The following is a 13,282-nucleotide window of genomic DNA, read 5'->3' as shown; positions in this document are numbered from 1 at the left end:
CCTGACCTGCCTTTGGACCTGTTTGGATTTGGATGCTGTTATTTGTCTTCCCTGTTCACTGTCTCACAGATTGTCACTATTATTTTGTGCACTATTAAACCCCTGTGTGTTCCATTTTACCACGCCTCCTGTTTTCTCCAGCTCTTACCGCATTGCATAGGGTCTTCTACAGGATCTGACATGGATCTCAGTCCATGTTCGTGACATACAGTACATAAATTGATCAACACACAATTTCTAAAGTGTTTCTTTTTGTCTGGGCTTAACTTGTGCTCACAAAGGGCTTATTAGAATGCAAACAGGGACCGTTATTTGCTTGTTTTAAATTCATACTCATAATTTTAATATTGTTATCTCAATTTGAGATTTGGGGTGATTTTTGTGTTGGTGTGTTTGTAAGCATTTCAGAAGTAAATATTAAAAATGTAGTCTTGTTATTTTAAACTTGGATAAATAAATAGAAGCTTTCAGCCAAACTAATTTTCTGTTTTCCAACTAATGATTATGATGTAAGGGTTATGCAAGTGTTTAGTGATGAACTCTGCAACTTAAAGATGAACAAAAGCAATGTAGTCAAAACAGAATATCTACAGATTTGAAGTTGGCCGACATATATAATGTAGATAAAAAACTATATTAGATGGGATTTATATGAAATTTTAATGTGACAGCTGTATTAAAGAGTTTTAAGAGAAATTGTTAGAAAATATTATTTTGGATCACTTCTGTAATGACACTGACTTGTATGGAAGCCTGTTTCCGTAAGGAAGTAAAAAAAAAAGCGCTATGGTATCTCAGAATTGCGATTTAGTAACTCAGAATTGCGACTTAGTAACGTCAGAATTGCACATTAGTATCTCTGAATTCCGACTTAGTATCTCAGAATTCCGACTTAGTATCTCAGAATTCTGAGATACTAAGTCGGAATTTTGAGATACCATAGCGCGTATTTTTTTTACTCCCTGGCGGAAATGGGCTTCCATAGACTTGTATTGATCGAAAAATTAAGTTTCAGATGGATGTTATCCCAATCCTCAGATTCAACAAAGTATGTTTGATTTAAGTAAAAATCGTATAATTTAAGTCAAGTAAAATAGAGCCAGGGGACAATAATTTGAACTGAATGAGGATCATCAGTATGATAGTGGAATTGAGGAGGCAGTCAATGTGACTAGGGAAGGTTGCAGAATTATTAGAATTCATTGAACAAGGAAAACTATTAATTTATGCAAACAGAGAATGTGGTATGGTATTATTTCTCAGAAGGCACTTGATTAAGTTTCATTAAAAAAATCAAATCTAAACCAAGGAATATTACAGTACTATATGTTAAAATTGTACAAGGCATCAGTAAGACATCACATAGAATGTTATGTATCATTTTGGTCAGGATATTACAAAATATTGAACTAGTTTTGAAAATTGAAGGAGCTTCTTCAGGTGTGAGAAAGACAGGGCAGTAAGCAAAGGTAATGTAGCATAGGAGAACAAAAGCTTGGGGAGAGGAGGAGCAGGAGGCGGGAGCAGGGGACAGACAGAGTGGCCAATCAGGTAGTTTGAAGTCAGGATAGGTGAAGAGAGGTTTGTAATGAAACCTACAGTGAATAGAGAGAATTTAGAAGAAAATTAGTCTGTCGTTGAGAGAAGGGGAAAGGTGTGATCCTAGCTGGAGGATAATTTTATTCCTGACAGAGACCTATTCAGTTTTTACCACCAGTTTTTATTCTGTAGAATGTTACAAATATTTTTTTCATTACCTGGACAGTGCACAGCAAATTCTTCCCTAGTAAGATCCAGGAAGAGAATTCCCTTCACAAATTCTAATGAGCCTGAATTTTGTTGGTGTTAGCTTTGTGGAAACCCAAGATCTGAAAGGGACACAATTACTTGATTACTTGTACAGAAAGAGGTAAAAAAAGAATACAATTTGTGGTCAACCTCTTTTAATAAAGTGGCAGAATTGTACAATTTCACGGGAGGCGGTAATAGTTCATTAGCACTGTTGGGCAGTCAGCTTTTGTATTTTGTATTGGGTTATTAATATAAGGCATATGGCCGACATTACAGGTTGTGCGAGCCAGCTTGCCAGCGCGGTGACATCACCGCCCTTCCTCATGCTTTCTAAGGAGTGTGAAGGGTGTATCAGGAAATTTTGCTTGTATAAACTAGGCTATTCAATGCAATCATACTTCTGTGCTTCAATTTAAATTGTGCAGACTTACATAATGGATGTCTCTGGGTAAGACACAGTCCTTGATAACCTCCCATAGCTATCTGCTGTTCTAAGATACATGGGATCTTGCAGATTATGGCTACAGACCAGAAAAGCATAATTTAAATCCTTCCTAATGAAGAAGGCGCATTCGCATTTACTAGGGTCATACTTATATCTCAAAATATATCTACAAAGACGTTTACAGATTCAAATTACAGAAAAGCCTAAAACTAAACAATTCAACAAATCAAGACATTTTAACAAAACATCTGGATCTGCTTTTAATTAATATAGAGGTGTTTTCTTTCTCCTTACGCATTGTGGCCTAAATCCACGTGCGCAATTGTTCATTACCTGAGTGTGATCACTGTCTGACAAAAGGATGCCTCCCCTGCTGGGGTTTGTCACGTCTCAGGATAAGTGGCTTCCACACCTTCTGAAAACGAGTAATGGTACCGTCTCAGTGCCAGGAGTAGAATGTCATCAAGATGTTCAGAACATGTTTACTTTACCCACATTCCTTGCTGTGTTGCTCTGGAATAATAAGCCTGTGGGTTACTTCAGGACATTTTGAGCTGAGGGGAACATGCTCATGTTGTAACTAGCTCATATGGCCCTATTCTGCAAAGACACAGCTGTGTGCTGCAAATGTATTTGTAGTTTCTGTTATGTCAGCTGCACATTTGGGATTGCATTTGGATTGTTGTCTCTATCAAAATCAGTTTGAAAGGGGACTGAATTATTGATTTATTTTGAAGAAACTGAAGGTTGTAATGCAAACACATCATCTCAGGTCCAACCAAAGAGAGGCACCACTGTCTTGTTTTTAAGAACCTACAACAATGTTTTACATTATACAGTAGGTATTTGTTAAATGCTATCACTAAGCAATTAATATCACATATCACACAATTATATAAAACATAGAAAAGGCTTCAAATTAAACAGTTATTGTATTTAGGTGCTATTAATTACTGTATATATAACAAAGGTGCTCAATTGTTGAACTGCTTAAAGTATTTTATCTGCTCTAAATTGATGCATCAACTGATGCATCAAAACTATATTAACTTTTAATCAGATTCCAACAGTCCATTAAATATGTCTCCTGTGAGTCTCTCTGTTTCACCCTAAAGACAGACTCTTCTTTTTCATATTCAACCACCACCCAGTCTTAAAAATGAACCATCGACCCTTTTTTATCCATAAGCAAAGCGGCCTGGGGGACTTATTGTTACAGTATGTCTGGGCCTGCTGTAAAAATATTCTCTCTTTATATGTATGCACTGGGAAGAAAACAAGCTGCTTCTCTCTGGGTATTTGACTACAACACAGCTTACATCTTCTGAAATGCCAGGCTGGTCAGTCCTACAGTCGTACCCTACAGCAGGCAGCCAACACCCTTAACAGTAAAACCCAAGACAGCAAGATGCACAAAAAATCTAACTACAAAATGACTTCGGGAGACAAAGTGCTTTGAGATGTATTATTATATTGTTTTCCTCAACCTCAAAACAGACAACTTAATGTTAATGAGGCTGAACTGCTCTAAACAAAGGAACAAGTATTGATGAATTCCCTGCTGGACAATGAAAAGAGAAAGGAAAAATAATGTTTCGGCTGTGAAGTCTTCTTCACGTGTTTGAAGAAGGCTTCACCGCCGTGATGTTTTTTTCTTTTTTCTCGCTCCTTTGCAGCTCGCATACTGGCGCAGACCCCCATTCTGATCTAAACAAAGACCTATATGTGATGTTCGCACCGCTGAGCAGAGCAGGGAGTTGGGGTGTGTCGAAAGGCTCTGCCAAGGATTCTCCTTCCACCACAGGCATGATTTAATACCCGTTTCGTGCAGAAAAGGACTATTTAAATATTTTTCATACTGTAATGCAACGCTTGACTTGGGAAGGGTTAGGTTTCGAGGTATTTGTGAATTAATCAGACCTTTATTTACAAATAGACCTTAAACACAGAGCGGTACACTTATTTGGGACATTTGTGATTTTCTTTTTTAGATCATAATATTCTAAAGTTGATAGTAGTGTATCTTAAATGTAATTTTTTTAAATCTGTTTTTATGTATGATTTTGGTGGCTATATACCTGTACTAAATGTTCTTGAGACAGAAATTGTTTCCTCTTTGAATAGTTTGAAAATTGTTAACTTTTACAAAATCTTTTAAATATAACTTGAAATGTAATTCCTGAGATATTTTTAAGACCTTTGTTGTAATTTCATAGCTTCATTGTATAAGAAATTTGGCAATTTTCTTATTCCCTTTATGACAATTTAGTGCTTTATTCTCTGAGTTGTAGTTCATTGCTTTCAGTATTGTCCTGCAAAATTTGTTTTGGATGCGCAGAGTATGATACATGTTTCTGTAGAACATTCACTACTGTACTACAGGTATGTGTACTGTAACTACAGAAAACAAACAATTTTTGAACTGGAGTTATTGGTGCATATTTCCTACCCTTTGTCTTCTGCTTTTGCTGAAAGCGTTTTAAACAGCCTTTTGTGCTTGTTTTTACAGAGAAGCTAAAAATTACTTTTTTTTATTAAAGTTCTTCTTCTTTTGTGTTTTTACATATGTATTGTACTCCTACACTGTGTGACAAGGTTTGGAACCCTGCTTCTTTCACATTTTTCTCCATCTCTAGTGCTGATCCAGCTTTTGCTATCTGACAAAAATAGGTGCTGACATCATTCCAGCGCCTGTAGCCATACCACCTTGGCCTCAGCTCTCGTCAGATCACAGAGACTGAGCAAGGCTCAGAGTGAGGTCAGCCCCTCAACGGGAGGCCTCCTGTGCTGTCTCATTTGAGGGAAAACTCCTCTCTGCTCTCATACACAGTACATATGCAGGTCCATTTTCTTGGTCGACAGTTTTACAGACAGAAAAAAACACTATCCTGTAGATATCAAACCCAGGCTTCTGAGCCCAGAACTTGCAACATACAGTAGGTGAACACTTCAAAAGGTTGTGTCTTCTGCACCAGATTGTTTCCCAGGCTGGATGTGGTTAACAGTTATCATCACCTGTATAATTTTTTAGATAATATGCTTTTCCTAGGACACTACATGTAGTACAAGATTATCATTAAGCATGTGAATTGACAAGCAAGAGAATGTCACATCTTACATTAAATTTCAAGTATCAAATTAAAGAATTTCATATACGGGTAGACCCTGTCGTAAGTTGAGGACTACCTGTCAATTTCGTCATAAGTCAAAAATCACGATCGTGTATATCGCGATACTACACTAACCATACAGATGCATAAAGAATTAATGCATAAATGCTACATTGTGTAATATGGCTCGGTTACATTTTTTCACTAAATTTGCTCTTTACTCATGGTAAAATAATACAATGTAGGAATAATAAAATGAAATACACTAAAAGTAGTAAATAATGAAAAATGAATGAAACAGTGGTGCTTTGCACTTACCGTTAATGTAATAATTAATTAATAATAATAATTGCTTACACTTATATAGCACTTTTCTGGACACTCCACTCAAAGCGCTTTACAGGTAATGGGGACTCCCCTCCACCCCCACCAGTGTGCAGCATCCACCTGGATGATGTGACGGCAGCCATAGTGCGCCAGAACGCTCCCTACACATCAGCTCTCAGCAGGGAGGAGAGCAGAGTAATGTAGCCAATTCATAGATGGGGATTATAAGGAGGCCATGATTGGTAAGGGCCAATGGGAAATTTGGCCAGGATGCCAGGGTTACACCCCTACTCTTTTCGAGTAACGCCCTGGGATGACCACAGAGAGTCAGGACCTCGGTTTTACATCTCATCCGAAGGACGGCGCCTGTTTACAGTATAGTGTCCCTGTCACTTTACTGGGGCATTAGGACCCACATGGACCGCAGGGTGAACACCCCCTGCTGGCCCCACTAACAATTCTTCCAGCAGCAACCTTAGTTTTTCCCAGGAGGTCTCCCATCCAGGTAATGACCAGGCTCACACCTGCTTAGCTTCAGTGGGTTGCCAGTTGTGAGTTGCAGAGTGATATGTTGCTGACAATGTAGCCAACTGAATGCACACTGGGCCCGAACACTCACTTTTTTGCTTGCTAGCCATTTGCTTGCTAACCAACCAAACAATAGCATGCGGCAGCATGGTGTTGCGCAGGCTGATGATGTCATCAATGTTAGACGATACGACCAAACGCCGGGACATGAAAATTATATACAGTACTGTACAGTAATGCGATAAAGGGGATGGCTGTCGTCAGTGCGAGTGGTCGTAAGTGGCATACGTTGTAAGTGGAGAACTACCTGTACAGTATAAAAAGTAGTTCAACATTTGAGACATACAGCTTACTGTGTTTTAGTTTATTAAAAGTGAACCTACTTACATAATTTTTCAATAGTCTGTGCTTAACAAAACATTAAGGCAATAGCAGGGAATAGTGGACCAGAAGTCTGTGGGTTCAACTGCCTGACCAGACGCCATTGCTGTACCCTTATGTATGGTATGTCAATCAGATTCTTCCAGCAAATGCTTTTCTGCATATATAGGTCTCCAGGATTCCATTATAAATGTAAAATTGTTTTCAACACCCATCAAACAATTATCACAGTAATTGCATACCTGATAAAATAATGCAATTACCAAGAAGGTCAGAACAAAGATTTCACAATTTTCCTGGAACAATGCACTAATGGTAATAATCATAGTTTTTTGGGGGATTTGCTCACACTTTCTGTCTTTTAAATGTTGGTTGTTTTAATTACACCTTCCTCTTGTTTTCTTTGCAGAGCACAGACGCCATTTAGAACACAATGTTAATGCTTGACGGGATGCCGGCAGTCAGAGTCAAAGCAGAGCCTCTGGAAACCGAACAAGGGGTAAGCAGTGTTTTCTAGACTATTCTCTTTTCCTCTCTGTGATACCCTTAATTATTCCCAGACCCCGGAGAGGTCTCATACCAGTCATTACAAAGCTGCAGCACTGTGGAGAGGCACAGCTGGACCCGGAATGCGGTTCTGCTGTTTGAGCAGCTCTAAGAGCTTCACAGGCTGCAGAATGATTCTGTTATTCCAAGCAGAGTAACACAAAAACAAAAAAGATCACAAAGACAACACCCGAGGGAGACAAAATTACTCTCCGTTTAATACTAGTATACCTTACATTCACTTCCTTTCGATGTTACTGACTGCCTGGCTTTATCAAAGCTATCGCTTTTCTTGACATAGCTTTGTTTTAAATTTGAAGCAAAGACCCAACAGATAACATGCTTTTAGGCTCTTCATCTTCAACAAGCAAAATTGATTTGATCATTGCCGTCCGACACTGAAAACAAACTTACAACCTTGAAATCGTTATATCTCATAGACAGTCCATCCCAAACCCTCAGCCCCTGTGGTTAACATGAAACATGTGTTTGTAAATAGTTTCATTCTAAGAAAAATATGTCAACTCTTGCTTTATTTTCTTTTTTGGTGACCTCGGTGACATTTCATATCCTGTGAAAAAACAGCATGGCAATGTAGCATGAGACATAAACTGGCAAATTATGCATCTGTGGGCACAGAAAGCAGTTCATTACTTGTCGGCTTAATGTTTTACTCAACAGTTTATCACATATTACTTATTTAATCAAATATGATCAGAACTATAGAGGAACAGTATATTAAATATTATTGTTTTTTTAGTCTGCTTATTAAATACCAGCTTAACCTATAAAAGCATTTTAACAGTCTTGAAAAGATTCTTTTGACATCATAGACATGTTTTATTCTAAAAAATATTACAACAATTTGAAATTTGAAATAAGGAGATCTTTATTTCCCTAATTCTGGTGTTGTTGTCATAAACCTACCAGCTGTGAGTTGGAGGCAATGGCTGAAACTCAATGTTACTGACATGCTGGGAACGTTGCTTAGTAACACAAGCTTTCTTCTTAAAGTGCCTAATATTATGAATGTAGTAGGGACCTGGGAGCAGAACGAAACTGATAGTTTCAAATAGTTCCCTTGAAAACACGGCTTCAGGACCACAAATGCTGTACTTCTATCTAATGGTTTAAAAAAAGAATACATTCAGGTGAAAGTTTTCATTTCCAAAACCACAAGATTTTTAAGGTTGCTCACTGTTTCCTGCGAATATTGATATTATACTGATGCAAATTGTTTGGTTGAATTTTAAAAATAGCAAGCATAAAACAGTAATAGTGTGTCACTTAGGTGTTCTCACAGATCGTAAACAAATATCATGTTTTTATAATCAAGACATGAATGGTTGAGATATTATTTTTTCTCTATTACAATTTTTCCAAGTCTTCAAGCAAACATTCTGTGCTTTGCATAGCTTGAGTACTATCATCTTGCTATATTATGCTAGACAACATTGATGCCTATCAATGAGGCAGTTAAGCATGTGGTATATGCAAAACCATTTCTGCTTTTGATGCTGACAGGTGTAGAAATTCTGATAATTCTCCCATAGTGCTAGTGGTTTTCAGTTTTAATATTACACACCTCAGGACTCATTCAAGTATTTTATAATTAGTGGTGTTCCCATTTTTAGACTCATTTTTTGAAAATCTTTTCTCTAGAGCTGATTTTCAATGCTAAAAATATATAAAAATTGAGAACTTTTTGAATAATTCTGCTTCCTTAAACTAGTGCTTTATGATTTGTTAACTGTATGTCTGCATGCTAAACAGTCCCTGCTTTGATGTTCATTCTTTTAACCTAGATGTTCTTAAAAATAAAATGAAGTTCAGACAGCTTAAACATGGCTCTCATTTGCATGGCTCCCTGCCAAAGTCTTTCTCTAAATGGTCTGTCCTGTTAAGTATTTGACTTGAAACTGCTTGGAAAATTAACTGTACTTAGAAGCAGACCTAAATAAACGAATGCTGTGAACACTGAGCTAGCAGCTAGCCAACTGAAGGAAGAGGAAACACACAAAAGCGAAAGAGCGGGGGTTTGTGAGGTTTAGCAAATTTTCCATTTCTGTTGACATTACTCCCATAGAACATCCATCATTATGAAAAAGAGTAAAAGTTTTTCAGTTCTCCTTTTAAAGCTGTCTTTACCATCTTTATTTTGCTCATCAGACTCTACAGACAGGACCACTTTGCAGGATAGCTTAGCTGAGTTTTTTAAGCCTATGTGCTGTACGGGGCTGTCTACAAGAGGTCAGACATTTATACAATGTATGATATTCTATGGAAACAATACAGAGAACAGTCATTATCACTATATTCTAAAAAATAGTGCACACGTACTGTTTATAAAAAGAAAAGAAGTACACTTAAAATAAAACAGAAATACACTGTCTGTGTATCTGGGGGGGCTTTCTGAAATAGGATTTATAAAGACTAACTGTTACATGAGCATCAGTATGTTCTTTGTGCCATTTCATATTTTTACATTTTATTAAAATTGTTCTGCAGAAAGTGAAAAAAAACAACATAAACAACGGAAAGCATCCAGTATTAATACTAGTAAGGAACTGGAGTGGTAAGTGGTAACTGCTTCTGCATATAGAAACCATGCAGTAGCCCTTTAAGGGGCTTCAGTAGTAGACTGGGGCTTCAGAGTCAAAATGTTTATTACCATCAAAAGATAGAATTCATGGATTACATTTTCACTTAAAAATTACGACTTCTGTAGGATGCTTTAGTTTTGATTAGTTTAGTTTGTTAACTACAATTAACTTAATAAATTAAAAAGTGAAGTTGCAATTTTCAATGCATTATTTTTGTATATCATTGGGCAATATAATACAATATAATATAATATAATAATATAAAAGATAATGTATAATGTCTACAGCTAAGGAAACTAGGTAAAAACAGGAATTAGGTCAAATATTTTTTGTGAAATTATTGGTATCATTTAGTCATACAAAACATTTTTTTTTTACTAAAATGATTCTCACTCATTATTATGGAATGCACCCCATTGTACAGTACTACTTAAATTAATTAAATACATTTAAATAAATGAATGAAAGGAAAAATATCTTGAGTTATTTATGGCAAGTACAGACAAAAAAAAATTCCTTTTCATACTACACATAAAGAACATAGTTTGGATGCATCACAGCCTTTACAGTGCAGCTCTAGCTGATGACATTGCACTCATAGCAGCTCTCAGACTCTGGAGAACTCTGCCAGTGGCTACTTCACAAGATCAGAGTCTCTACTGCGAGTGTTTTTATTTTCAGAGCTTTGTAAAGGGATCTTGCACACTGAGCCCTGTTACAGGTGCAAAAAGAACTATTGCTTCAATAGTTACACGAGATTTTTTTTCATATACATTTAGAAGCACTGGGTTTTTTTGGGGGGTTATATACCCACTCATTTTGAAATAGCCAGCTGTTCATAGCGACAACAGAGAGAATAATTCTCTCACAGAGAGAATAAAGACATGAGGGGAGGCTCCTCTGACTCACTTTTGAGTCAGAGGAGTCAATATGCACAAGCTCATGAAAGCAGTATGTTCAGGTAATATTGCCTTTACGAGATTTTAATTTGCGTGGGTTTGGTTCAACACATCTCAAGATTATATACTGTTTTTTAATTTAGAACAAATTAGTTCACTTTCAGAGGTTTGGTGGCACAATGGGCACTGGGAACCTGGGTTCAGTTCCTGGGGTGCTATTTGCGTGGAGTTTGTATGTTCTCCCTGTGTTTGTGTGGGTTTCCACAGGGTGTTTTTTCCTCCTATAGTCCAAAGTCACACTGGCAAGTTAATTGGCTTCTGTACAATTGTCCCTGGTGCGAGTGTGTTTATCTGCCCACGATGGACTGGCAGCCTGTCCAGGGTATACTCCACTCTGCACCTGTTGCTTCTTGGGGACTCCAGCTCCCCACAACCCTGTACTGGATCAAGTGGTTAGAAAATGAATGGATGGATAGTTCTCACTAAAACATACTCTTGGCAGCCACTTAAGTTGAGGGAGTGCTTGAGAAAACATTGTTAGGGTAACACACGGGGAGCTGAGAGGGAGCTGAATTTTTTGTGACAGTGTTCTTCCAGCCACTGTTCATCCCTATATTGTCTAATGTTTATGAATTAAATCAACAAAATGTCTTTATTGTCTTAGTCTGTATTTTCTGTTTATATTGTATAAAATGCAAAATAAGAACAAAATAATTAACCTTAACATTCAATAAACATTTATACATGTTGTTCTCTTCCTGAACTGTGAGCAATTCTGCTACCTATGAGGTCTTACTAGCTCACTTTAGTACATTCCATAAAAACCAGTGTTTTGCTGGATTTATACAGCAGCAACAGTCAAATAAATACACTGTTAACCTTTGTAGAGTACTGTACAGTACTTCAGTACAATATAACAGAGGAGAATTATGTTCTGCAGGATTGTTTAACTACAACGTATACATGAATGGACAAAACATTTGCTCTCCAGCTACAAAAAAATACGTTTTTATAACATTAAAATAGTTTTAAGTCAGTTTTCACAAGCAAAAAAGCTTTTTTAGAAAAAGGGAGCCATCGCAATTAAAGCACAAAAGGGAGATACACAAGCCTAGGTCGGGAGTAAGCAGAAAGGTTCATAACACAGCTCATTAAGGTTTGTAAATTACAGTTCAAGGCACCAAGGAAAAGTCTGAGATACAAGGTCAAGACAGGGAGAGACAAGGTAGGGTTGAGGGTTCAAACAGAGCTCAAGACGGGAAGACAGGAAGACAGGAAGACAGGACTGAGGGTTTGAAAGGCTCAGGTGTTAACTTTTAAGCACTGCCTTAAATAAGACCTTAAACAGCCTGTTTTACTAGGACACAGGGGAGGAGGTAATTACCCGCAGGTGAAGCAAGCTTCCTGTCTGATTGCGTTTCCACAGCAACTGGCCTGAGTGACAGGTGGAAGAGGCGAGGACAGCTGCAGCAGCAGAACCAGCCTATGTCACAGCCCTCCTACAAGGACGGGTATAACAGACACAAGGGTCATGTCGTTGAATTCTGCACTGAAGTCCTGTATGTGATCTTATATATAAATAGAGTTTAATTTCTGTAGCAGGACAGAGTTTCTGTATGGCCTCTGTCATGTTACAGCATTTAACATTTTCAGAAATTCCTGTGAAGGGATGAAAAGAAATGCTGCAAGTGGGATGTAATTTTTTTCATTGGCACTTACAGTACAGTACGTAGCTTAATGATGTAAGACATCCTGAAAGCAAAGCAACAGTTTTCTTTACTCTTCCTTCAGCAATGCACGGACAGTATTGGAGGACAACACAGTTCTCAGGGCAACCTGGAGGCTCCTTTGGTAATAATTATTCATTAACAGATCATTAACCACCAAAGAATTGTGTGACAAACCCCCAGAAATGTATATGATAAATGCTCACTTTTTAAGGAGGAAGCTTAGCCTTTAAATATAGCTTTTGTGCTGGTGCCTCCCTACTGAAGCAATTTGTTGCTGTTCACAGTTTAGGAAAGAGGTTAGTAGAAGCCCTGAAAGAACATACAGAAATAATCCTTTTTTTTTCTTTAGACGCGATTAGTGCTGCAGATTATGGAAATGAAGGAAATTTTAGCAGTTCCTTTAAGCACTCACACACACATGCTTATTAGATGCTCCTGTTTCACAAATGTAATAATCAGACTATTTTGTCTCCATTTGTGCATTTAAGAAACAACTATGAAGTAAAAAGCAGTGAGAAAAATGAACCCCCCTTAGGCGTTGTGTACATTACAATGAAAGTAATTGTAATTTGTGTAATGTATCATGTGCATGCATACTTGTATTGAAATACAAATATGTAGGAACACAGTAAACAGCATGATTTAGGGCTATAAAAACTTTCTCAATATTAAAATGTTCTGACAAGCAGATTTAAAGGTCACATTGTGCTTTTGAGTCAGGTACCCTACATACATGGGTGTCTAATAACTGCAACAGGGCTTAGGGGTCCTCCTTGATGCCCAGTTGTTTGAGAAGCTGTAGTTGCTGCTGTGCTGATGTAATCCTTCAGGTGGTCTATCAAATCTAGTGAACTTTGAGATTCTGTCATTAAATGTGGTTGTCCAGGTCTGTATCAATCTCAGGTTCTTGTTGTCGGTTGGT

General features: G+C 37.5%; 1 protein-coding gene across 1 annotated transcript in view; it reads left to right on the top strand.

Annotated features, from left to right (window-relative positions):
* Positions 1-13,282, top strand: part of klf12b (Kruppel like factor 12b) — a 79,125-nt gene that overhangs the window by 19,648 nt on the left and 46,195 nt on the right. Inside the window, exon 2 of the mRNA XM_006639375.3 lies at positions 6,992-7,081. Coding sequence (XP_006639438.1) covers positions 7,016-7,081 — 66 coding nt within the window. The 5' untranslated portion in view covers positions 6,992-7,015. The remainder of the gene's footprint in view (positions 1-6,991; positions 7,082-13,282) is intronic.

Source organism: Lepisosteus oculatus, chromosome 15 (assembly GCF_040954835.1).
Source record: "Lepisosteus oculatus isolate fLepOcu1 chromosome 15, fLepOcu1.hap2, whole genome shotgun sequence".
Lineage (NCBI taxonomy): Eukaryota > Metazoa > Chordata > Actinopteri > Semionotiformes > Lepisosteidae > Lepisosteus > Lepisosteus oculatus.
This window is presented reverse-complemented; position numbering and strand designations above follow the sequence as displayed.